The sequence below is a fragment of the Trachinotus anak genome, unplaced genomic scaffold, assembly GCF_046630095.1.
Source record: "Trachinotus anak isolate AG129_WGS33_773 ecotype Australia unplaced genomic scaffold, CSIRO_AGI_Tana_v1 ptg000028l, whole genome shotgun sequence".
Classification (NCBI taxonomy): domain Eukaryota; kingdom Metazoa; phylum Chordata; class Actinopteri; order Carangiformes; family Carangidae; genus Trachinotus; species Trachinotus anak.
The window spans coordinates 757772-783699 of NW_027273879.1; the positions used below are offsets into that span (position 1 = coordinate 757772).

Consider the following 25928-nt stretch of genomic DNA (forward strand, 5'->3'; position numbering starts at 1 on the left):
TACAAAACATATGATAAGCTTATAAAACACAACACATTAAGATCAAACCAGTGGTTGTCGACATTTTTGTCTTGTAATCCCAAAAAGAATTTCCCTTGTCACACTTCAGATGTTTCTGTTTCACTTTAACCAAAGAGACATTTTCCCTTTAAGCTTCTCACATGATTTTATTTAATACTGTTCAAGGTGCAAAGTGATAAAATTATCCAATATTTCATAAAAACAGTTATGAGAGAAAAGCCCAGATCTTTGATTCTCCTTCTCTCCTCCACCATGAATCATGTGACGACCCCTCAGATTTGTCTGGTGACCCTTGTGAGGGGCCCGACCCCTAGGTTGGGACCACTGGACTAAACAATCTAAATGTAAATGACTTCATTAGAGCAGCTGAACCTGGTGCAGCTACAATAGTGAAATGACTCAGGATCAATGATCTCATCAACTACTTTTACTGTGATACTGTAACTACATGAAGTAGTTTCCTTGTGTAGTAATGGAGTATTTCTATATTACTGTACTGGTACTTACTGAAACCCCAGAGAATCTCACTGGTGTAACTTCACAGTGATGTGACGACACTAATCGATCCTGTTGATCCTCATCAGGACAGAACTGCAGCTGCACCAGCTCCCTGAAGCCAACTCGTTTGGCATCGTTCATCCCACCAAGGTACAGTCACTGCAACACAAGTGTGTGTGTGTGTGTGTGTGTGGGTGGGGCAGACTGACTGACTGCACCCACTCAGCATAGCCAGCACCACAGATAGCGACAGGTAGCTTTGTTCCCTTCATTCTGCCTCGACAGATGTTTGGTGTCATCAAGTCTTTAAGGAAAGTGAGAGAAAGACCTTGTACCTGATTATTATACAGAATTCAAACATAACATCTCCAGGCACGGGTCTCTGGAGGCACAGAGGAAGGTCAGATGAAGGTCACAGATTCTGACACAGGCCTTCAGAGATCGTGACCCTGCTGTAGCTGGATCAGTGGAGAAAAACTGTTAATCTCATTTAAATCCTCCAACTTTGTGGAAGTGTGACACTAACTCACAGGATTTTATTGAAACTCTGAGGTTAATTTTCTGTGCACTGACTCTTTGAGAACAAAGATTGTGAATCTTACAGAGCACACAGCCAAGACTTGTTACAGCCAAACAAACGAGGTGTTCAGACTGTGGTGCGTTTATAATGTTCCTGTGACCACGGCGCTCATGTGAGGGCAAAGTACCGAGGGAGTAAAAATAGAAAAGGGGTTTTTGAAGAGGCGAAATCACGCAGTGAAGAGACCCATCCTGAAGAGACTCTGGCTGTGAGGGGAGATGAGATGTGACTCAGCTGTTCTTCCACCTTATTAAGTGGCTGATTTTCACGGACAGAATAGACAGACCATCCTCCCCCCTCCCCCCTCCCTCTGTCTGTTCTCAGGTTGAGGAGAAGCAGCGTGCGTCTGTTGCCTTCACCAAGCTGCTGACTGCCATGGAAACGCTCGGCTTCTCAGCCGGCGAGCAGAAGGCGATATGGCACGTTCTGGCTGGTATTTACCATCTGGGAGCTGCCGGGGCCTGTAAAGGTAACACTGATTCATCATCATCATCATCATCATCATCATCACTCACACAGGCCTCTAGACACACACACACACACCCGTTTGTGTTTCTGCATTTGTGAGGACATTCACTGATATTAAATCTGACGCCTAAACCTAAACCTGAACCTGAACCTGAACCTGAACCCGAACCCCAACCCGAACCTAACCAGGTCTTAACCATCAGACATTTGAGTGAAGAGTCACTCAAAGGTTCTGACAACTAAACAGAAAAACCTGAAAGTCTTATAAAAGACAGATGTAAATATCACATCAGACTGCATTTATGTGAAGATTTAAACTGGATATCAGTGTAATTTTAATGTTGCTGAGAGTAAGATGCTGGTGGTGAAAAATGTTTTGAAATCCTACAAAAAGAAAACTCGCTGCTCACACATACGACAAGTTGCGAGGGCTTCACACCAAAGTGCATCAGCAGTTTAGTCAGAACATTAGACATAATAAAATGAATAAAATCAAGGGGATTCTCCGACTTATTTGCGACACAGTTTTCCCTGAACCAGCCCTCAGGCCTGCACTGATCCCCCCTCAGCAGACTCTGCTCTCCCTTCCTCTGTGCAGTGGGCAGGAGGCAGTTTGTGAACTTCGACAGCGCCCAGGCGTCCAGCGGTGTGCTGGGCTGTGAGGGAGAGGAGCTGCACACCGCTGTGTTCAAACACCACCTCCGCCAGCTGCTGCAGAGAGCCACCGGAGGCAGCAGAGAGAGGAACCCTGCTGCCGAGTCAGAGGAGGGTGAGACACACTCACACACACACACACACACACAAGCAAACACTCAGTACTGGTGGGAGGAATAACCAGGGTAGACCTGAGGTTGAGGGAGTCCTTCAGAGGCCGGAGGTGACTCTGTGGGCTACTACTGAGGTGAAATGCTTTATTTATTTATTCATTTTTTCAGTTGGCCTAAAATGGATTTAATTGAAATATGCTAATTCTAAAAATACTGGACTCCAGAACCTAAGCTCTGGCCGACTTGTGTAGTTCCTAAACAAACTGAATGTCTGAGCAGGTCAATGGGCTGAAAATGAAAAAGCAGAGGATCAGAGTCGTCAGGATTCACCTGCCAGGGACCATGACAATCTAATAAAGAGGCGTCAAGAAGTTTCACTCTGCGTCAGTGTTAACAGCCAGACCAACCAGTTCAGATTAAGATTACCATAACAAACGTCATCATATTCATTAGGGTTATAATATGGAATAATTCAGTCTTTTTACTGGTTATAATCATCTGGTTTATTTCTTGTGGGGAGGGGGAGACCTTGGTGGATCATCATCAGCTCCAGGTAAAAACCTCCTGAACCACTTACAACAAGCTGATGACAACAACTCCCATGATCCCACGCTGTTTTGTGACGTCACCCACTGTTTTGATTGAGGGGCCCCTAGAGACAGAAGACACTGTGAGTTTAAAGGACCTGATGAAACCACATCTTCAGTCCTTGGTCTGTGGTCTCTGCAGGTCCCAGGTTGACGGCTGCTCAGTGTGTCGATGGAATGGCTGCGGGACTCTACGAGGAACTCTTCACCACCATAGTCTCACTCATCAACAGGTATACGGAGGCGTCTCAGTCTGATTACACATTTTGAAAACCTGATGCCACATAAGAGCACAGATATGAAACGTACCCAGATGGTATATTTACAGCGGGTTGTGTTTTGCGGGCAGGGCTCTGAGCGGTCAGCAGCTGACGTTAGCCTCGGTGATGGTGGTGGACACGCCGGGCCTCAGGAACCCGAGACACTCGGCGGAGGAGCGAGCGGCCGGCTGGTCCGAGCTCTGCCACAACTACCTGCAGGAGAGGCTGCTGGAGCACTACCACACACACACCTTCACACACACTCTGGAGAGATACACTCAGGTAACGACGGAGACTCCGATCTCACAGGAATATTTAAAGTTAAGATGTTTGTTTTGTTTTTGTTCCCATCATTTCCACTGATCGTTCACACATTTTGATGAGTAATGACACAACATCACAGCGGCACATGTTTGTTGTCTGTTACAGGAGAAGATCCCAGTGGAGTTTGAGTGTCCAGAGAGCAGCCCGGCTGAGGTGGTGTCTGCCATCGACCAGCCGCCTCCACAGGTACACAACTAACCCCCACTCCACAGAAAACATGGACCTGGAGGTGAGAACTGCAGTCACATGATCTCAACAGGATTTCTGACTCGACAGACGTTTATTTTGTATTTCGATTTGTGATATTGGACGATATCAATAAATCTGACTTGACTTAACTCTCAGATTTCTTAAAGGGGCATTTCACTCATTTTATGCTCGTCATCAGGAGCAACACTCAGCCTGTCAAAACAGTTGTGTAATCAGTTTTGTCAAGTCTGAGAAAATCACCCTCATGGTTACAGATTTTTCAACAGACAGTGGTGAAAGGTTACTTTGCATTTTGTTGGAGTTGCAGTTTGTTAAGTGTAGGATCCAGTGTTTTGGGAGCTAAATTGCTTGAGCACCATTAATGAGCCCTGAAGGGAAAGCAGGGCTAAATCCTGCAATCACTGCAGGTCATGCCAAGCGAGGGAATAGTTTCCACAGGGGATTGGGCTGTCGGGGTGGGTGGGGGTGGGTGTTGGTTGATGTTCGACTTCACTTTTCAAAATCCTATTTTTGTCCAAACCCTCCACTTTTAAAGTGTCAGGTTGAACAGAGTCATCTCACTTTCCAGCCACAAAAAAACAGAGTTTATAAAAATGCTGATATGTTCATCTGAGCTGCTGGAAGCTTTACCAGCAGGAGTGAGTTCTGCCTTTCAGGCTACATGAAGTCTGCTCCAGCCTTGAACATGAAAATGTGACAATATTTATTTATTTTTTTCTTTCTACCTCATCCAACATTTGACAAAGCCAGAAGTTCTCAAAGCTTTAGCTCAATTTATGCTTGAAACAGTGACAGCTCAGGTTTCTCGTTTGTGGTAATCTGTGTGTGTGTGTGTGTGTAAGGTCCGGGCAGCAGATGGAGACCCTAGAGGTCTGTTGTGGGTTCTGGATGAGGAGATGGTGACACCAGCCGCCAGTGAGGACAGCGCCCTGGGGAGAGTCTGCCAGTATTACAGCAACACTGGTAAAAAACTAGAGACACACACAAACACAGTGTGTGTGTGTGTGTGTGTGTGTGTGTGTGAGCTCTATTAAACACAGTGTGTGTGTCCCTGCAGTGCGTCAGTGCGAGCAGCCTCTGCAGTGTGAGGTGAACCACCTGATGGGCTGCGACCCGATCCGCTACGACCTGACTGGATGGCTCGGTCTGATCCACAACAACCCGTCAGTCAACAACGCCATCTGTCTGCTCCAGAACTCCAGCGTGTGAGTGTGTGTGAAGGCTCAGGAGGCAGCGACGCCACGTCTGAGTCAACATCTTATAGTTGGCTCCTGTAGATAGTAGATAGAAAGATTTACATTTCAACCGGAAGGTCATGAGCCTCTCTTCTGATTGGCTGACTGTTCCCTGAGTCATCCAATAAAAATATAGCAGATTTCAGGTAAACACTCAGAGAAACCATATCCTGCAAGGTTAGATGGTGGGTCCAGGTGGGCGGGGCTTGGGGGCAGTGACTGCTTTGTTGTGACATCACAAAGTTCCAGAAGTCCTGACGGCTGGTTTTAAGGCTCAGTTTCTGAATACAGGCTGTGTGCATTTCTCTGTGGACTGAGGCTTTGATACTTTCACAGTATTAATATAGAACCTAGACCTGCTTTATAATCACAAACACATGGACATCTACCTTTAGACTGTGGAGCTTTAAAAATTCATGTTCTGTACTAGGAGTTTGTTTCATAATTGAAAAAGCGCATTCAGGGACATTTATTTGTGATAGACACTTGAGATAATGATTTCCTACGGGGGTGTTATTGTAGCAGTATTACTTACAAAGTGTGTGGAGTGTTGTGAGATTGTACCTCAGTCTGTATGTGTGTAGGCTCCTCAGGTATCTGAATGTGTGCATGAGTCTGTAAACTTCTTCCTCTTTGTTCCAAACCTCAGTCAACATAAACACTGAATTAAAACAGGTTAAGATTCAATTTGTGACTCACTCTCAGTTGCAGCTGCAGTAGTTCGCTGATAAATACATCAAAATAAATGAATGTCAGTTATGTGGTGGGACATGTTATTAGTTCATCTTTATAGTATTTAAGACTTGTATTAGTGAGTGCAGTGAGATAATCTGATTACTGCGTCTTTTCCTCAGAGGGGTGGTGAAGGCCATGTTTACCCCCAGAATCTCTCTGCCCCCTCTGTGTCGAGGTCTGGGGGGTCTGGAGGGCGGCAGCCAGCGCTCTCTGCAGAGGAACGGCACCATTAGGAAAACCTTCAGCGGGGGGATGGCCGCCATACGCAGACACTCCCAGTGTATTTCAGTGAAGCTGCAGGCAGTGAGTGCACCTGTTCCTGCACTATCACCTGAGACTGTTTCCAGAGCATCACTGGAGTCAGTCTCTCTCTCTCTCACTGTCCCCACCCTGCAGGACGCTCTGGTGAACCTGATTCGTCGAGCCCGGCCCGTGTTCCTGCAGTGTGTAAGCTCCAAGGCCGACAGTGGAAGTTTTGACGTCCCGGCTCTGAGAGTCCAGCTGCACTCCACGCAGATCCTGTCGGCCCTGCAGCTCTACCGCACAGGTCAGCACGTTCACACTGCCGTTACTTAGCATTCCTCAGCAGTGCACAGACAATCAGTGCAAGGTTTACAGCGCGCTATAATGTACGGAGTCCCAGAGGTGTCAGAAAATACTGCATCATTTAATAATTCATGCTCTTAAATGAATCACTCGTGCTCTGGATTTAATGCAGCTTATCACCTTAATGACATCAGTCTTATCTTTCATGCAGCCTTTATTCTCTCTCTGTGGAGTTAAGACAGTTTTATTTTGATGTTGGACAGAGATATGTGGATACACTTAAGGTTTTGGCTGTTAAGTACAACGTTGTGTTATCTTTTAAATGTGAGTGTTTCACTGTAAAAACTGTGATGATTCTGCAGATGTTATTGCAGAAGCCCTGAAAGGCAGGTTTCTTTGCCAGAATCATTTTCTAAGTTTCTGAGGGTTTTTTATCTGTGAAAACAACAATCGAGAGGCAAATAATTTTTTTTTTTTAACTTTTGGCAAGACAAAGAAAATAAATAAATAAGTTGCAGTTGACTGTTATATGATTGAACACATGAACTAAATCTTACACATCTACAAACAATTTGCAGCTGTGAGTTTAAAAAATAGTTTGAATCTCAGGAAGACACATAATAATAATAATAATAATAATAATAATAATAATAATAATAATAATAATAATAATACAATTAAATAAATGAAGTTATAACAAATCGTAATGAATGTAATATAATATGTAATATAATGTAAATTAAATGAATGTATATTCAGTATTTATATAAAACATGAAGATTACAACTGTTATATATTCTAAGTTTCATATGATTGTTGTAGGTTTTGACAAATACATTGACAAACACTTAAAATGCCCTTATATCTAATAACAACTGTATTTTATTGTGCTATAATTGATTAATATGCTGCTGAAAAATGCTGAATATGGAGTTTTGAAATAAATGAAAAGTTTACTGGGAACAGACTTGTGGACAAAACTTGTGGTAATTTGTCCTTCAAATATTCATAAGATCTCTGTATGTGGATAAATTAAACTGAAACTCTCTTACCTGAGGAGCAGAGTTAAGCTCAGGCCGCCCACTCTCTACCTCTGGGTGAGGTTTCCCTCCAGCTGAGCAGATTTAGCTGTTTACGTCCACGCTCCACTTTTCTTTATGAATTCTGCCTATTTTTATCTGGACTGGCACAGTGAAGCTGAGTGAACAGGAGCCTCGGCACAAGTTGTTTCCAATGAACCACGGCCTGAATTTAATAGATTACGGGATTAAAGTTACAGCAGTAGAGCTGATCTGGGACCAGCTCTGGATCCAGCTCAACAAGAAACTTATTTCAAACACATTTGGAAAGAAATAAATGCTGTTTGTGTGTTATATTTATATGTGGCTGCTGATTTATGAAGCTATCCAGGTTGTGTTCTTGCCAACATCTGGTCTGTTGTAATGTTAATGCTGTAATCACAGCAGTGTAAGTCAGTCAATGTACATTTTACCAGTATTATCATAATAGTTTCTGCTTTAATAATTCATGGCAGAAACAAACAGAGTTGATGAGGAAGTCATGATCATTATCTCAGGGTAAAGTGAACCTGTAGCCACATGATAATTATGTGATAATAAAATGTGTCATTTTCCAGATGTAGACGTGCATTTAGTTAACATCTGGGTCTAAACTCTGGCTGTCTTCCCCTGTCCCAGGTTATCCAGAGCACATGACTCTGAGCGACTTCAGGTGTCACTTCCAGGCATTGTCTCCTCCAATTATGAAGCGCTACGCCTCCATGTTTGTCAGCCACGATGAGAGAAAGGTCAGACGTCACATCGCAGCAGCTCTCACACAAACACCTCGTGTGTGATCCTCAGCTTCAGAATCAATACGTTGTTTTCCTCTCTGTGTCTCAGGCGGTGGAGGAGTTGCTGGCTGAGTTGGATCTGGACAAAAAGAGCATTGTCGTGGGCGCCAGCAGGGTGAGAGCGTGTTTGAACTCCCCTAATCAAACAGCAGAGCATGAATCCAGCTGATGTGACTCAGGGATCTTCTTCCTGCTGTCTCAGGTGTTTATGAAGCGAGGTGTGCTGCGCTACCTGGAGCAGCAGAGGGACCAGCAGGTCACCGGCTGGTTGGTCTACCTGCAGGCTGCCTGCATGGGACACCTGGCCCGTCAGAAGTACCGCAAACTCAAGGTCAGTGTCGCTGTGATAGTTTATCAGCTGTAGCGATGACGGTCAAGTTCTCATCTGCACAGTGAAGAAACGCTGTTGGGTTTGTTGTTATCTGTGGACAGCAGCAACTTTAGACTCCAGGTGGCTCCAGGCAAAGAAGACCACCCACCCCTCCACCTTACATGCAGACTAGATGAGTGTTGGTTGAAGCTACAATTTACAGATGTTCCCTGAATGCCTCATATTTATTCATGAAAAATGATTGAAAGAATTAACTGATTATCAAAATAGTTGCCTAAAAATGTTCTGCCTGACTAATTGATCAGTCAACTAACTAATTAAAAAAATTTGAAAAAATATGTCTATAAAGGGTCTATGAATAAATGTTTTTGGTTGGATTAGAAAATATAGAATTAAAAACTATATTAAATGATCATTTGTGTTATGTTTCTTAGAAGTGATTATAGCAGCTTTGAAACACATCTGAAGGCAGTGAAAAGTTTTGGTGATCTCCAACGATGTCAACTATAATGGTTTTTTTTCATGTTGTCACTTTGAAGATTAAACCTGTTTCTATTTCAGACTATTTTTATTTTGAAGCAGGAGGCCAGATTTGGTGCCTCAGTGTGTTCACAGGAAAAAATTATGATAATTAAAAATGTATGCAGGTAATATTTCATTTTAAAGCCCTTTAAAGTCCTCACAGTGCTGGCTGTTATATTTCATCTTCATTAATCCAGAACCAAGAATATGACACAGCCATCACAGCAGAGGAGTGAGTTCAACTGTTTTAACCCAGATACAACTCTGTGTGTGTGTGTGTGTGTGTGTGTGTGTGTGTGTGTGTGTGTGTGCAGGTGCAGCAGATGGCGGTCAGCTGTCTGCAGAGGAACCTGCGGGCTCTGAGGGTCGTGGCCAAGTGGAGCTGGTGGAAACTTTTCTGCCGAGTTCGTCCTCTGCTCGACGTCAACATGGACAACGAGAGGCTCAGAGCCAAAGAGGTACCCACACACAAATCAGGGACTTAACACACACACACACACACACATACACACATACATGCACACATACACACACACAATAAGTCTCAGTTAAAAGAAACACACTCATTCTCTTACTTGGCAAGACTCCACTTAGTTTTTTGAAGCATAAAAACTGGAAACAGCTCGTTCTGAAACTCAGGTGTAAAACTCAAAACTCACATTCAAAATAACTTTATTGATATGTTGTGTAAAAGTGTCACACATAGTCAGACAATTGAAAAACACAGAGGAGACAACAAACAAGTGCAGCTTATTTAACAGTTTAAAATACTAAGTGTCCTTATGATGTTCTACACACTCCACCTATTTGTAATGTCGTCTGAGATCTAAGTGCCGGCTGTCATCATGTATAACGCAGCCTGAGCAGTGTCTGATATTGTGTTTGACAGCTGAACTGTTTTCTAACAGACTTTTGAAGAGTGCAAAGTGTGTTAGACTCAGGCTGAGTGAGCTGCAGGTGATAAACACTGAACAGAACACGACACGAGGAGGCAAACAGGCGTCTGATTAGTGGAGCGATGGGAGTTCAGTCAGCTTTGCAGCGTCCGCGTCCTCTGCCAGGTCTGTGAGCAACAGGTGGACTCTCATCACAGTCAAAGATGAGATGGGAAACAATGGCAGCAAACGGCTCAGAACACAAATGTTGTGAGACGTGATTTCAAAGACATGTCGGCTGCTCTTCCTCTTTTCTGTCAGGACGAGGTTTCAGCTCTGAGACGACGCCTGGAGAAATCAGAGAAGGAGAGGAACGAGCTGAGGCAGACTGCCGACAGCCTGGAGACTAAGGTTTGTGCTGCAGCAAATACACAACACACACACACACACACACACATTGTTCATGCTGTGATCCCCGTGTGCAGGTTACAGCTGTGACATCTGAGCTAAGCGACGAGCGTTTCCGTGGCGATGCGGTGGGACAGGCTCTGGATGTGGAGAGGGCAGAGAGACTTCGACTCAGCAGGGACAACAAAGACCTGCAGGTACACAGACTGAACAAAGTAATCTATTACTAAAGTGACGACACCTCTCACTTCACCTCCTGGAGGCGGCGGTTTGTCACACTGCCTTGTTTGATACTGTTGCAAACATCTCCTCTCTTCAAACATCAGGCTCGTCTAGACCAGTGTAAAGTTGCCATGGAAACACTGGAGAAGCAGCTGGAGGAGGAGAAACAGAAAGCTCAGATGGCTGAGAGTCAGAGAGGAGCAGGGACAGGTAAAGACCACAGACTGTAAATAAAGACGGACGTAGCCTCTGTGACGTCACCCACAGGTTTCTGAAGCTCAGGGTAAGCTGCTCCGCCGTCACCGCCTTGGCAGCGCCTGACTCCACCCCTAACTCCTGGTTAGTCTAAAAATGGTCAAAGAGGTGGGGCGTGTGTGGAGCTGAGACTTCGGTGCATGACCACCTGTGAGAGTAGGCTCAACAAAAGTCACAAACTGTTGGAGGAAGTGGTGGGTTGCTTATTTGCATAAAGATTGTTAACAAGCAGGAAGTGACAGACCCACACTGGACTTAATGATAAGAAGCAGTCGGCATCATTACAGCAGCTACATCTTCAGGAGAAACAGACCAGTTTAGTTCCAGTAAATAAAAAAGGTTCGTCCTGGGCCCCTGAGGCTCCCACTGGTCTCAAGCTAAAAAAGAGACAGACACATGTCACTAGACTGAAGTGACCCTGACCATCACCCCTGACAAAGTCACCTCCGTCACTCCCCACAGAAAGTGAGCTGGCCATGCAGCTGGAGTGCTGCCAGACAGAGGTTGAGTTTGTCCGCAGACGACTGAAGCAGACGGAGGAAAAACTGGAGACAGAGAGACAGACGCGACAACAGCTCGATACCAAGGTGAGACAGGACACGCTGACGTGCAGGGCAGCGCGGATGGGAGATTAAATGTCTGAAGATAACAATACTGTGTGTGTGTGTGTGTGTGTAGGTGGCGGCGCTGCAGGCCCAGCTGGAACAGTCCAGGAGGATGGTGACAGAACTGAAACGTCACTGTCGTCGTGTGACCTCTGACCTTCAGGACGCCCGAGTCCTCACTGACAGCCTGCAGAGCCGCATGCATGAGCTGGACCGCAAACAGAGAAGGTTTGTGTCCACATGTTCCTCCCGTCTGAGAACAGACGCGGTGTTCTGATGGTTTATGGGCAAAACTGAGTCTCATCAAAAATGATCTGGAAGCACAAACTGATATGAAATTGAACTGGACAGAAAATGGTGTGCTTTATTTCTTGTCTTTTGGAGCTTTGCAGTTTCCTTTGTGTTGGTGTTACTGCTGCTACTGCAGTCTGTCAGTGTAAGAACAGAAATACTTCACCAGAGTTCAGTTGTCTGGTAACTGTAAAAAATAAAATTATGATGCTGTAAAATTTCCCATCAGTTTATAACCAGAAACAACATTAATATGCTTCTTATAGGTTAATACATCAGGAATAATAATAATAATATAATGAAATAATATATAATATACCACTGAGATCTGCTTCACAATAAGAAGTTTTTGCTGTTAGTACTTCCATGCTCACATTATTTGATGTATTTTATGACTATTGTAAATATTTTTTTTAGTTCTAAGCTTCTTGTTTTGTCTCTGTTGTTGATTTTGTCTCATCACTGCTTTTTGTTCTCAGGTTTTTCTTGAAAAAGAGTTTTTAATCTCAATGAGACTGTTTGATGAGATAAAAAAAAGTAAAATTTTAAATGCAAGACTTCACTTTCACTTTTTTTGCTGCTACTTTTAGTTGAGTTAATGATCTGAGAATTTCTTCCACCACTGCAGTATGACTGTGTATCTTTTGTTATTTGAAACTTTACATGAGTGAAAAATAATCTAATTAATCTGATCTCAGAGGAACCATGTTAACTCTTGAATAAACCAGTTCTGCAGTGTTTGTTCTATTCTACATGCAGTATTTCAGCTAAAGCATCTGCCTGCTCCTTCTGCTTGTGTGTATCCTTGTGTGTATTCAGGTTTGACAATGAGTTGACTCAGGCTCTGGAGGAAGCCGACAATGAGCGAGAGCAAAAGGACAAAGCCTTTCAGGAGAACGCAGCTCTGGGGGCTGAGATATACAAACTGCGCCGCGACCTCCAGGTGTGTTTGTGTTTATCTTGATGCTCTGTCGGCTCCTTTACACAAAACCACACAGGAAGTGTTAGTTGGAAACAGCTCGGACCGTGTGACGCCTCATCTGTCAGTGTCACAGACTGTAGGTTTGGTTTGATGAATAATGAGAATAAGATTACAGGCTCTTCACACTGTTGAGTTGCTGGTGTGTTTGGATGTGATCTGCAGGAAACAGCTGACGCTGACACTGGTGATAAAACTGTGTTTTAAGCTAAAATGTCGATGACCATCGTTCATCACTTTAACCTGGAAAAGAGCAAAAAAATCTATTGTGGAAATTATAGTTGTCACATCTGATTCGTGAGCTGGTGTCACTGCAGGTACATGATGCAGATTTCTTCATGGATTTATGAGTCAAAGACAGACACGTTAAAATAAGTGTGTGCAGCCAAATGACTGATCCACAATGTTCACGAAGCTCATGGCTTCACTAAAGGTTCATGTGACGTGCTACAGGCCAGAGGATAAACGAGCAGACGCCCTGCCGTCGTCATGGAGATTTACTGTGTGGTTCATTTATTTATACCACTGAAGGTGACGCACAGTGAAAGACACAGAGACAAAAACTAAATGGAAATGTAAGAGGCTCATATAAACTCCCCAATAATGAAATGATAAACATCAAGTAAGATGAAACAAATATGAACAAGTGCAAACAAAAGAAACATAAAGAACAAATTCAAAGACAAAGACAAGAGAAAAGGATGAAGACAATGAAATGAAAAATGAAAATTATTTGTCTTTATAAATGCTGAGATGTTTTTTCAACTGAATCTTGAAGACGTGTTAAAATAGATGATGACGACCATGTTACCTTTGAAAGAGGAGATGACACATTTGTCCTTGTACAAATGAAAAATTGAATTCATATGTAAGAAAACACAGCAAACACTTAACAGCTGTTGTGAGTGTTTTTCCATAATCCTCAAATATATAAAGATATTCTGTTTGCAGCTCAGTAAAAAAAAAGAAAACAGATTTTCAGCTCCACTGAAAATCTGTTTTCTTCCAGGGGTCGAGTCTGAAATCACCTTTATTCACTCATTCACTGCTTCAGACTCAGTAGTGAGCAGCACACTGAGATTTTGGACACTTACCAATCATCTTCTTTTTGCTTCAAAGAATTCAGACACTCAAATAAAATTGCAGAGAGCAAAGATGACCGGGTGATTATCTTCCTGAGAATTAAATGGCTACCACTGTGACTCAGGTGTTTGCTAATATACATGAGGCACAAACAGCAGCTAAAAGAGGCTAAAAGGCTCTGTAGAGCCTCAAGGACCCTTTTCAGATTATAATTAGTCGTTTGACTCGGTGTTAATAAAAATAGCCCCATTGCTTCTGCTGCTGTTGGAAAAAGGCAAATGGCATCATATAACATTTCACGAGCCACCTCCACCCCTGCATCCACCTGCAGGTTCTGAGTCTACGCAGCCTCAGGCAAAGTTATTACCTTCACTCCCAAATCTCTCCTGTGCAGAGTTTGAAGAAAAGTTAAAAAAAAAGTCAAAGGACAAAGGAAGTAAAACTAATTAGTGCTCATTTTAATGAATAAATAACAAACCTAATTTGTATGAAATTATCTTTTATGACACTATGACAGTATTTGTCATCCAGTTTAGGACAGGCAGGTTGTTTCCTGCTTTTTTACACCAGAAATTCTGCTGTTTTCTTGTCTGTGTTTTTGTGTCTGTGTTTCGTCTCCCATGTGGCCAAACCTGCCAAAGTTTCCTTGAGCAGGATCAGGCAGCTTAACCTGCACCAGCTCCAGAGGCGAAGAGAAGCTCGGAGCTGGAGGAGGAACACAATGTTTGGCTACCATTAACACATCCAATATGTGTGTGTGGGTGTGCACAGGAGAGCCAGTCAGAGGTGGGTCGTCTGCAGAAGCAGAAGGAGGAGTTGTGCGCTCAGATCCGTGACCTCAGCCTGCCTGTCGATCTGGCGTCGGATTCCCTGCCCGACCTCAAGAAACAGCTTCGCCTGCTGGAGAGCCAGGCCGGCGAGAGGGCGGAGGAAATCACCAAGCTCACTGCCAACATACAGCAGCAACAACAGGTGCTCCCAGTGCACACAGACTCAGTCAGATAGATTCACTCACTGCCGCCCTCTCACCTCGTTTCTCTCCTCTCCTCTCAGATCCACATGAGGTTTGAGATGGAGATGGAGCGGATGAAGCAGATCCATCAGAAAGAGTTGGAGGATAAAGAAGAGGAGTTGGAGGATGTGCACAAGTCCTCTCAGAGACGGGTGGGTTTAACACAATCCAATTATTTCGTGACCACAGTAATCATTCTTAACTGACCACACACAGGTTACCACCACTGTCACAACAGAAGGTCTGCAAAACCAAGTGCAGAGCAAATGTCTGGAAGTGATCTTGTTTAATCGAGAAAGCTTTTGGAGCTGATATGTCCATGTCAACTTGGGGAAGACTATATCCCAGCATGCATTTTGCATCAGACAGTGGTTACTCCAGTGCTGGACTATAGAATAATATTAAGGTACTTTTAGTTCACCATTGTATAATATTTCAATATTATGCCACTTTATTCTTCTAGTTCTACTGCATTTCTTTAACAGCTCAAGTTATAAATTATGATGTTCTATTATGGATTAAAATACTCAACAGTATATAAAGAGTTTCATACACCAGCTAAAACATTAACATGCTGCTTATATAGTCATTCATTATTAATAATAAATCATTACATAGCACAGACAGGGGCCACTCTGCTGCAAAATGAAAACTCTTACTTTTGATACTTCGAGACCATTAATACCTACAGTGTCAGTTAAATGTACTGAAAGGTCCCATATAACAAGGTGGATGTCCATGTGTTTGTGATTCTAAAGCAGGTCTAGGTTCTATATTAATACTGTGAAAGTATCAAAGCCTCAGTCCACAGAGAAATGCACACAGCCTGTATTCAGAAACTGAGCCTTAAAACCAGCCATCAGGACTTCTGGAACTTTGTGAAATCTGCTATATTTTTATTGGATCTCTCAGAAAACAGTCAGCCAATCAGAAGAGAGGCTCAGACCCTCTTCTGATTTACACTGAATTGTAAAATATGAGATTAGACTTTCTGTAACTTCTGTGACCACTGCAGGTTACAACTGCTGCATCAATGCTGAGACCAGTCAGTGTCCATGTTCACTCTCAGAAAGACCTGAGGTTTGTTAAGGGAAAATATAAGGTTCATGTTGTTATTGGACAGTATGAACTCAAAATGCCACAACTGAAGTTTGAATTCTCAAGGACACGAGTTCAAACAGTCTGTATTGAGGAAAGCCTTAAAAACCTGTAATATTTCACAAACGTGTACTTTTACACAAGTATAATCATGTTGAGTCGAGATGAAGTTTCTTCCAGCTCCGGACTTTATGTGACAGAGCAGTGTTGGGATGTTTCGTGCTGATGGCTCTTTCTTGAGAAGCTGATCTTGTCACTGAATGATCCACTTGTCACTTATAATTTCATAATGTTATGCAACCTCACAGCACTTACATTGTGTCTCTGCAGAGACATCAGTGCACAGGCACAAACAGTCCTGCAGGTTTTCTCATCATCACACAGTCAGATCAGTGATTTAGCTTCAGTGACGCTCAGTATTACAGCATTACTGTGTGACTGTGCACACAGTTGATATGTGGTGTTCTGGTGCTGACCCGTCCCCCCAGCTCACCACAAGACTTAGGCTCATGGCCTGAAGGTGGATGCAGGGGTGGAGGTGGCTCATGAAATCAGCTCTAACAGCAGCAGGAAGTGATGGCAGCAGCTGCAGCAGAGTTAAAATGCAGATTAATCTTAATCTACACTGAGTTCTTTATTCTTTGGTCGATAAAAGGTCAGAAAAGAGAAGAACAGATGAAGGTGACGTCTTCAAATACCTTGTTTTGTCTGACCCACACCGTGGAACCATTAGGTTAATGCGGTTTGACATTTTCAGTCAGAGACAGTGATGAAAGACTGACCGAGGGATTTTTTTGGCTGTGGAACAAATCCAGGTGTTTTACCAACTTAGAACCTGATGCAGCCCAGAGCCCATCCCAGCTTTAGAGTCTCTTGTCGTGGCAAAGAGCAGAATATGGTTCAGCCATGTGGAAAGCCACCTGAAGCTGAAGCAGCTGACACTGTGTTTGACCTGCAGGTTGCAATGAAAGCTGGACTCATAGTGGAGCGTCCTCTTCTTCTCCACGATGAAGAGGTTCAGATTCCTCCCTCCGGCAGACGCTTTAAATCACCAAACTCTGGCTGATTTATTCAACACAGGATGCTTATTATTTTGTGCTGTTTGTGTTTATACTCTCTCGCAGATGATGATGTTTTTATGCCTGTCATTACGCACCGTGCTGCAGGGAAACTTCCTGTCAGGGACAATAAAAACTCATCCAGATGCTCATTTATCTTCTTTTTTTTTTTTTGGCGTGTGTAGCTGAGGCAGTTGGAGATGCAGTTGGAGCAGGAGTACGAGGAGAAACAGATGGTGATTCATGAGAAGCACGACTTGGAAGGACTCATTGCAACTCTGTGTGACCAGGTACACAACACCCACACACACACACACACACACACACACACACTTTTCTCTGCAAACTGTATCAGATACACTTTATGCTTTTGTGTGTGTGTGAATGTGAGTGTCCAGACAACTGCAGCACATCGTCCATCATTGTTACTGTGGGTTAATGTTCTCGAGCTGATGAATATGTCACTCCTACATAACAGGCACCACAAAGCAAGCATATGCTGCAAAGAGGCGACGGCTAATTTAGCGTTCCCTCTCTGTCACTGCGAGGATGTAATTGCACTGATGATAAGTGGACCTGGTCTGTGGCCAAGCTGGCAAATAGCCAGAGTTCAAGTCTTTGGAGTGAAGAATGTGATTTATTCTCACTGTGACCACAATCCAGGACACAGTTTAACACAAAAGTCTAAGAGGATAAAATGATGAAGTGATGACATTTCATATCCAAACAGTCAAAGGTTAACTTCACTGTGACATCATAATGTTCTGTGAAAGCACTTCTGAGGCGACTGTGGCTCAGGAGGTAGAGCAGGTCATCTGCTAATCAGAAGGTCAGAGGTTTGATCCCCGACTCCACCGGTCCACGTCAGCATGCAAGATACTGAACCCTGAACTGCCCCTGATGCTGTGTGTGGTGTGAATGGTTGACTGTGACCAGAGAACTATGGTGGCACTGAGAGCTCAACACACTGTAACTTAAGAAAACACACGCAAATAAACAAATTGAGAAAACATCTTGTGATTATTTGCAGCTCATGTGTTGTCAAACTGATGAATGTTTTCTGAATTTGTTTGTATTTTGTTTATTTGCATGTGTTTTCTTAAGTTCTCAGGGCCACCGTAGGAAAGTGCTATAGAAATCAATTTACCATATTTAACGCTGCAACTTAGGAACAGAAGGGGAGACTGTGACCATGTTTCCTGCACTTTGACTGGTTGGCAATTAACTGTGAGGCGGGAATTCTAGTTTCTCTGTTATGGCCGGATTAGTCGAAGCTGTCTCATCTTGCAGGTGGGACACAGAGACTTCGACGTGGAGAAGAAGCTGAGGAGAGACCTGAAGAGGACGCACGCCCTGCTGGCCGACACCCAGCTGCTCCTCGCCACCGTCGACAGCTCAGGACAGAACGTGCCCAACGGCAGCAAAGAGCAGATAGAGCGCCTGCACTATCAGGTACAACCAGCTTGTTCTGCACTCTGCAGTGTCGCCTTCTGCTCTGTTTGACAAACATTCACACACTCCCTCTCTCTCTGTGTCCAATAAGCTTGAGGAGAGCGAGGCGAGGCGTCTGGAGGCCGAGAGCGTCCAGACCACTCTCTCCCAGGAGCTGGAGAACACGCAGATCGAACTGGAAAACATCTGCAAACAGAAGAGTGTGGTGAGAGTGGTTTTTTACAGACAGGTGACAAATGAAAGGAAAAGCATGAAGACACGAAGACACCTTACCTTGTCCTGTCTTCGTCTGTCCAGGTGGACGAGCAGCTTGCCCTGCTGCAGCACGAGAAGGTGGACCTGCTGAAGAGGCTGGAGGAGGACCAGGAAGACCTCAACGAGCTCATGAAGAAGCACAAAGCGCTCATCGCGCAGGTGATGCTTTGTACCTGGTTTGCTGTTTTTGTCTTTCTCCCTCAGTTAATCACTCGCTCATCCTGAAAGCAAACCCCCCTCTCTCTCTCTCTCTCTCTCTCTCTCTCTCTCTCTCTCTCTCTCGTCCAGTCCTCCAGTGACATCTCTCAGATCAGAGAGCTGCAGGCTGAACTGGAGGAGGTGAAGAAACAGAGGCACTCTCTCCAGGAAGAGGTAATCTTTGTTCCACAGTCAGAGAATAGATGCAGCTCTAAGAGGGTTATAAACCAAATGTGCTATTGAGGCTGGCTGGTATGAGATTGTTATGGATTTCTGGGTCATTTACCCTCCTTGTTACAGAGCTCAATATAAGTACAAGCTTCAGGTGGAGTGATGTCACACTCACTGATCTGTGGGTGTATAATTTGCCTCTTGGCTCACTCCCCTCTCTGATGCAGCTCCAGCAGGCGGTGTCGAGGCTGCAGTTCCTGGAGTCGTCCACTGTGGGGCGCAGCATCGTCAGTAAACAGGAGGCACGAGTGTGTGACCTGGAGAATAAACTGGAGTTTCAGAGAGGGCAGGTGAAGAGGTTTGAGGTGAGACCTAATCAGTCCTTTCCCATCTCATCTCAACACACAACCACAACACGTGTGAAGTTTTATTCTCTTCATCTTCATTCCTGTGATGTGTCTGCAGGTGCTGGTGTTGCGTTTGAGGGACAGCGTGGTTCGTCTGGGAGAGGAGCTGGAGCAGAGCGCCCAGGCTGAGGCTCGGGAGAGAGAGAACGCTCGCTACTACCAGCAACGCCTGCAGGACATGAGGCTGGAGATGGAGGAGCTGAGCCAGAGGGAGGAGGACAGCGGCCGCAGACGCATGGAGCTGGTAACACACTCCATTCATCTTGTCAGACCACACATAAAAAAGTGCACAAAACTTTTCAGGAGTCAGTAAGAACAGGCCTGATTTCATCTTAATGTAACACGTTTCCAGATAATCCAGTGGGTTTTTAAATGGTTTGTTTATCTCAAGAAGCAGGAGAATTTTCTCAACACTTAATCCCTCAGTTTATCCTAAAAATCCTAAAAACTCACCAAATCTGGAGATACGTGTTTTTCTTCTCACAGCGATGACAGGCATTCTCCAAAATTCTGGCTTCTGCAGCTCCTCTCTCTATACTGTTTTTTTTCAGCTGAGTCTCCTTTGGGGCATTTCCTCTTTTCATTATCAGTGTCACTGTCAGCTCTGTAGAGTCAGACCAGCAGCTTGGAGGTGACAGCCCAGGAAGAGGGGCTCACTGTGGGGTGGTCTCCTGGCTGCAGCTTCATGTTGACGCACAGATATGACAGTTGTACCACAGCTGACTGGAGGCCTGGCTGTAGAGGCGTCACTGTCAGCCGATGGGTCGGTAGAACACCTCACAGTTGTGAGGCTGAAATAACACCTATGTAGTTTTATGGTTTGCTGTGAAATCTGGTGCATCAAGTTCCCCAGAGGCTGAATCCTGTTGACCGTGGTGATCTCATGACTTTTCCTGTGGCCGTCACCCTGAGGTGGACAGTTGTGGTTCACAGTGAAATAATCTCATGTCCTAACCACTGTGGTGATCGTGTGACTTTCTTCTTGTGCCACGATGAGGCTAACATTTAGTAACATTTTAATTTGTCCATAACTTGATTTATGATCAAATAACCTACAAATCTAATGACATTCCCATCAGCCTCTGCTGGACTTAGTTATAGTGCTAATTAGCATAAGACAATAAACATTATACCTGCTGAACACAAACTGTCCTGTGAAGACAGGTCGTCTGTCAGCAGGTAACTATGACCCATCGTTAGGTTCTGTTGCTAGGCGACATCTAGTGGGCGTAGTAGTGATGACAGGAGCAAAGGGAAAAGTGCGGTGACGTAGTTTAGAGAGCGACAAAGTCCACGTCAGGAGGAGGTTGGGTTGGATGGATGAATATGACCCAGGAGAGCGGTGTTCGATTCCCATGTGACAGTAGCAGTTTATGTTGTTTCTATTATCCATGAACGTCCGTTGTTATTAATGTAACCATGGCAACAAAGATCATCTAATGTTGAGGAAGCACTTATTTTAACCCAAATCACCATCTTTTCCTGAACCTAACCAAGACGTGACTGTTATTATAGTAACCATGGTGATGAAGGTAGGTACACTGCTGTTGGTACAGTCTGCGTGTTTATTATTTGTTTATTATACCAATTAGGTGGTATCAGAGGGTTAATGGTTGTTGGATAAACATCAACGTTCAGTCACACAGATGTGTCCGAACACATCTGGCAGATAACCTCAGCAACTCCCTCATTTCTGCTTCTGTTTTCTCGTGTGTGTTTTTTCCTTCTGTTCTTTCTTCCTCAGGCCTTCATCATCATCTTTCATGTCTTCGCTTTAATGTAACACTTTTGCCATGTTGTGTAAATGAAGGGGAAAAACACAGTGATAGTAGCAACTCGTTGCCCAGAAATGGCGATAATCACCGGGACAGAAGAGTCCCTCACCTTTACTCGTCTTCGGCGTCCCTGCCACCTGCAGACAGATCACCACCACCGACCTGCTAAATATAAACCCCACCAGGCATTACTCATATGCAAGCTGTGAGACACTGTTTTAGAGAGGCTGGTACTTAAAACCACAAAAAACACTTCCTCCAGGCTATGATTGAAAGAACACCAGACTTTCAGAACAGTCACATCTCTTCTGTTCTCATTAACAAAAACAACAGCTGGTGTATTATCTGGAACATGAGGAAACATCACTTTCATTACTGCACAAGTTTGATCGTAGCAGCACTAACAGCAGGGGGGAGGGCTTCAGCACAGAAACACACATTTTCTGTAATAAGTAACATTTAGTTTAATAATCATGGTTTAATAAGATATGACTTTGCAGGATTTGGTTATAAAATAATCGTGACGAACGTCCCTCTGCTGGCTGACCTCATCACACTATTAAACACAGCTGGAAACGAAACGATTTATCTCTGATGAGACAGAACCACACAGATTATTGACAAATAATTAACTTCATATCTCTACCATGAACTTATAACTAATTTAGGTATTTTATAACTTTACTGGGTTTGCTGAGTTCAGGGAACATGAACAGTGGAACTGAGGTCCTGAGGCTGTTCCCATGTCCAGGTTTAAGACTGAAGGCGGGAACCTCAGAGGCTCAGATCCTCTCCTCTGATTGGCTGACTGACCTGTTGTTACTAGAGCTCCAGAGAGAAGCCTGAGAGAGGAGATGTAAAACTACACTGAGATGGTTTTTGGTTCTTAAAACCACAAATATATCTTCTGATGGAGATCAACACTTCAGATAAAAGTCAAATATGGAGCTTTAATATAAAACATCTTCCAGTCGAAACATCAATCACAATATAATCTATAATAATTCTATCTAACATGTGTTTATGTGCAAAATTTTAAATGAAAATATAAAATCTAAAATGTCTCAACTGATATTATGTTTATAATTTATAAACATTTATAACAGTTTATAAGTTTCCAGAGCTTCAGCTTTGACCTAATGTACCAACATGCACATAACTGTGTGATATTACAGCGCTGTGTTTTCATAAATGACAGAAACCAAGACCAACATTAAGAAAGTAAGACCCAGTATAATAAACCCTTTGGTGAAAATCCGATCAGGTAAAATTATTGATCTCTATCTTAAACTAATACCTCATGAGCAGAGCAGCTGTAGGCTGGTTGTTGGAGTGCACTGCAAACTGTTATTCACCTGTAAGATTCAAACACAAACAGTTTGATAAACATGTTTTAAACAGACTCCAGCTCTGCTCAGAGTTACAGACTCTGTCATGTTCCTGTTCGCTCGCAGCAGATTTCTCTGTGACCTCCGAGCCGACGAGAAGAGACGGAGCTTCAATAATTATTCTGTTATTAGCACAAAGCAACACACACACACACACACACACACACACACACACACACACACACACACACACACACACACACACACACACAAGGATGCCCTTTAACAACCTACCAAGCAACTATACACACACACAGCCTTCATGAATAGACATATTCATACACACACACACACACCACACACACACTCTCCTCCTCCACCCCCTCCACGTTCTTAACGTCATCTCTCCCTCATCCTGCTTTCTCCCTCTGACTGTGATTAATCCTCATTGTCTCTTCAAGGTTATGGGCACACACACACTTACACATACACACACACACTTACACACACACACACACAAACACACACATTGATACATGCTTATGTGTCACTATGACAACCGTTGCACCCACACCCGTCTCCTTAAAGCCAACAAAGCCAATAACTTTGAAAGCCTAGAAGCTTGTGTTTGTGTGTGTGTGTGTGTGTGTGTGTGTGCAGGCATGTGTGAGAGGATGCTGAAGAGAACAACAAAGACAAAAACAGATTGGATGAATTAATAAATCACTCTATTCCTCCAATGTCAGTGTGTGTGTGTAACAAAAGCAGCCGGGCCCAGTGAGGGACGTACGGTGTGTGTGAGAGAGGACACGCCACTGGAGGTTCAGTGTTTGACTGATGAGGTAATATGGGCGGGAGTGCAGGTAATTGCTGTGGCGGATTGGGCCTCGGGGTCTTTGGAGGTTGTCGGGGGATGAAAACACTGAAGGTGAGCGGGTCCTTGTGTCAACAGACGTCCTTCAGTCTGACCATGTTTGTTTGTCTGCAGGAAATGCAAGTGGAGGAGCTAAGCGCCGTCAGACAGGCGCTGCAGGCCGACCTGGAGACGTCCATCCGCCGCATCGTGGACCTGCAAGCCGCCCTGGAGGAGGTGGAGTCGAGCGATGAGAGCGATACTGAAAGGTATTTATGTCTGTGTGTAAACTCTCAGCAGTGGTAGAAAGCAGCTAAGTATATTTACTCAAGTACTTTTACTTGTATTGTAGTATTTTAACAGTACTTTTACTGAAGTACTTCCTCCACCACTGAAACTCAACCTGTCACCACTCTGCCCTTCACCCAGTGTTCAAACTGCTGTGGATTCCCTTACTCGAAAGAAAGACCTGTAAGACCCTCATGAATGTGTGTGTGACTTGGTGATGTGTGTATGTGTCTATGTGTGTGTGACTTGGTGATGTGTGTATGTGTCTATGTGTGTGTGTGTGTGGGGGAGCTTTCTCCTTGACTTTACAGTATCTGGCTGCACAGGTGTGTGGGCGTGGCCTGAACATCACATCAGACCTTGAAGTGTCATCATTAAACGTCTCATTGTAATTAATTCAATCAGAAAGTGAACCTGAATTCCACACATTTGGTCACGTTGTCCATCGTTTCTTTCACTAATAATAATTTTATACTCACCAGAGTAATCTGGACAAACTGTTGGCTTCTTCTCAACCTGTCTGATGATCTGATGATGTCAGGATATATAAGGATGTCACTGTGTTCTCAGATCTTGGCTGCTAATGGAAATGGCTGCCTGCATGGCTACTAACAGTCACTGAGCCATTTCATCATAAGAACTTCAAAATTACAACTTTAAATCTAAGATGAAATAATGTATGATGTTACTGTGGCATCATCTTTTGCATTTTTCCTACTTTTCCATAGTCACCTGAACACACCGAAACCAGCCACTTGTCTAAGCTGTTTTAACTTCTGATAAATAACAACAAGCTGCTCAGTGTTGGATTATGTATGCTGTGCTGGTTTTAAGTGTCTTCATAATGATATAATAATCAAACTGACTTGAATGGAAATCAGTGGCCACCTGCAGGTAGAGAGAGAATCGCTGCAGCTGATGGTGCATATAATGGAGGGGGAGGTGTCTCCATTCATCAGCAGTGACTTTGTTCTGCAGCGACTCGGTGTCCAGCGTTGGCTCCATCGGGACGGAGGATGTTGGGGAGGGGATCCGTCACTGGTTGGGAGTTCCACGAGGGGGGTCCCGTGGTGGTGGCTCTCCCTACAGCAGCCACGGGGGGCGCCAATCTGTTGCTGACACCATGAGCACCTACAGCTTCCGGTAAGATCTCCAGGGTTTATGTACACATGTTTGAGCTGCAGTAAATCTTGAACTCTTTTGATGATCACATGAGCTGCTACCAGTGTCTCTTTCATCCCTGTAAAGTTCCTGCGTGGATGACGAAGGCTCTGATGCTGGAGGAGGCAGCACCAGAGGTCTTGGTCGGGCCCCGTCCTCCTCGGCCTTGTCTGAGCTGCTGGACGGACTTCGTAAACGCAGAGCCGGCGGTGATGCAGGTGATGGAGCGGGCAGCACCGTCTCCCTGCCGGTTTATCAAACAACCGCAGCCTCAACCCTCAGGCGAAGGGCTTCGGCCCTCTCTCTCGGCGGTCCAGAAGACCACCAGGAGCCGCGGCCCGGCCCCAGCATCCTCAAACCCTCCTCCCCGCTCCTGCCACGTGCTGCCAGCAGCCGCTCCATCACCGACTCTCAGGCGTCTGCTGGCACCAAACTCCCTCGCTTCAACTCAAGCGACTCCCTCTCTTCAGTCCCCTCACTGCCTCGCCTCTCCTCATTGGCTTCCTCCCTCACCGCTCGGCATCACCCTCCCTCCCTGTCCATCCCCGAGGAGGACGCAGAGGAACCCCCCCGCTCCGGGACGACTCCCATCCAGCGCTCCCCTCAGCCACTGCGGCGGTGCATGCTGGGGAGTCTCGTCACGCAAGACGGAGGTGAAGGCTCTCTGGGTTCAGAACCCATGGTCTTCCAAAACCGCCGTCTGACAGGGGATAATGACCGTGACGACGCAGCCTCCGACATCCTGCCTGCCATCCGGAGAGCTCAGTCCACCAGCAGCCTGGCCAGCTCGGTCAGAGGAGGCAGGAGGGCGCTGAGCGTCCACTTCGGAGAGTTGCCTCCCTCCACCCGCAGCAGGAGAGGCTCTGAAACCGAATCGTCCAGCTCAGGCGGCTCGGGAGGAAGTTCCCAGGGGGCGGGGCCAAGACAAAGGTTCGACAGACCGCAGGGAGAGAGACTGGAGGCAGAGGGCAGCGAGGGTGGAGACGTGGCGTCAGTCATGAAGAGATACCTGAAGAAGGAGATCGACTGAACCGGATGAACTCAGGTGTCAGGTGTGTAGTCTGTGTGATGACCACGGAGGGCGCAACAGTGTTTGAGCCCGAGAGGCAAGTGATTTTTTCCTCGGAAGAGAAAAAAAATCCCTCCCCTGAAAAAATGTTTTCACTTGGCTCTCGGCGGTTGTTTTGAATTAGATTTTTGTTTTTGCACTTCAGCCTC

General features: G+C 44.8%; 1 protein-coding gene across 4 annotated transcripts in view; it reads left to right on the forward strand.

The window, feature by feature from the left end:
• Positions 1-25928, forward strand: part of LOC139611373 (unconventional myosin-XVIIIb-like) — a 37241-nt gene that overhangs the window by 10098 nt on the left and 1215 nt on the right. For 3 of the 4 annotated variants that reach the window (XM_071466024.1, XM_071466021.1, XM_071466022.1), the window contains 33 exons: positions 606-669; positions 1424-1568; positions 2166-2336; positions 3064-3154; positions 3271-3463; positions 3611-3691; positions 4558-4678; positions 4773-4920; positions 5805-5988; positions 6082-6232; positions 7929-8038; positions 8133-8198; positions 8286-8414; positions 9251-9394; positions 10133-10222; positions 10297-10416; positions 10546-10651; positions 11159-11283; positions 11375-11529; positions 12412-12535; positions 14426-14626; positions 14708-14818; positions 17008-17112; positions 18113-18274; positions 18366-18479; positions 18572-18688; positions 18818-18901; positions 19126-19263; positions 19364-19549; positions 23397-23530; positions 23691-23732; positions 24528-24692; positions 24798-25762. In XM_071466024.1, the coding sequence (XP_071322125.1) occupies positions 606-669; positions 1424-1568; positions 2166-2336; positions 3064-3154; positions 3271-3463; positions 3611-3691; positions 4558-4678; positions 4773-4920; positions 5805-5988; positions 6082-6232; positions 7929-8038; positions 8133-8198; positions 8286-8414; positions 9251-9394; positions 10133-10222; positions 10297-10416; positions 10546-10651; positions 11159-11283; positions 11375-11529; positions 12412-12535; positions 14426-14626; positions 14708-14818; positions 17008-17112; positions 18113-18274; positions 18366-18479; positions 18572-18688; positions 18818-18901; positions 19126-19263; positions 19364-19549; positions 23397-23530; positions 23691-23732; positions 24528-24692; positions 24798-25740 (5020 nt within the window). In that variant the 3' untranslated portion in view covers positions 25741-25762. The remainder of the gene's footprint in view (positions 1-605; positions 670-1423; positions 1569-2165; positions 2337-3063; positions 3155-3270; positions 3464-3610; positions 3692-4557; positions 4679-4772; positions 4921-5804; positions 5989-6081; positions 6233-7928; positions 8039-8132; positions 8199-8285; positions 8415-9250; positions 9395-10132; positions 10223-10296; positions 10417-10545; positions 10652-11158; positions 11284-11374; positions 11530-12411; positions 12536-14425; positions 14627-14707; positions 14819-17007; positions 17113-18112; positions 18275-18365; positions 18480-18571; positions 18689-18817; positions 18902-19125; positions 19264-19363; positions 19550-23396; positions 23531-23690; positions 23733-24527; positions 24693-24797; positions 25763-25928) is intronic. The other variant, XM_071466023.1, reaches the window with a different exon arrangement.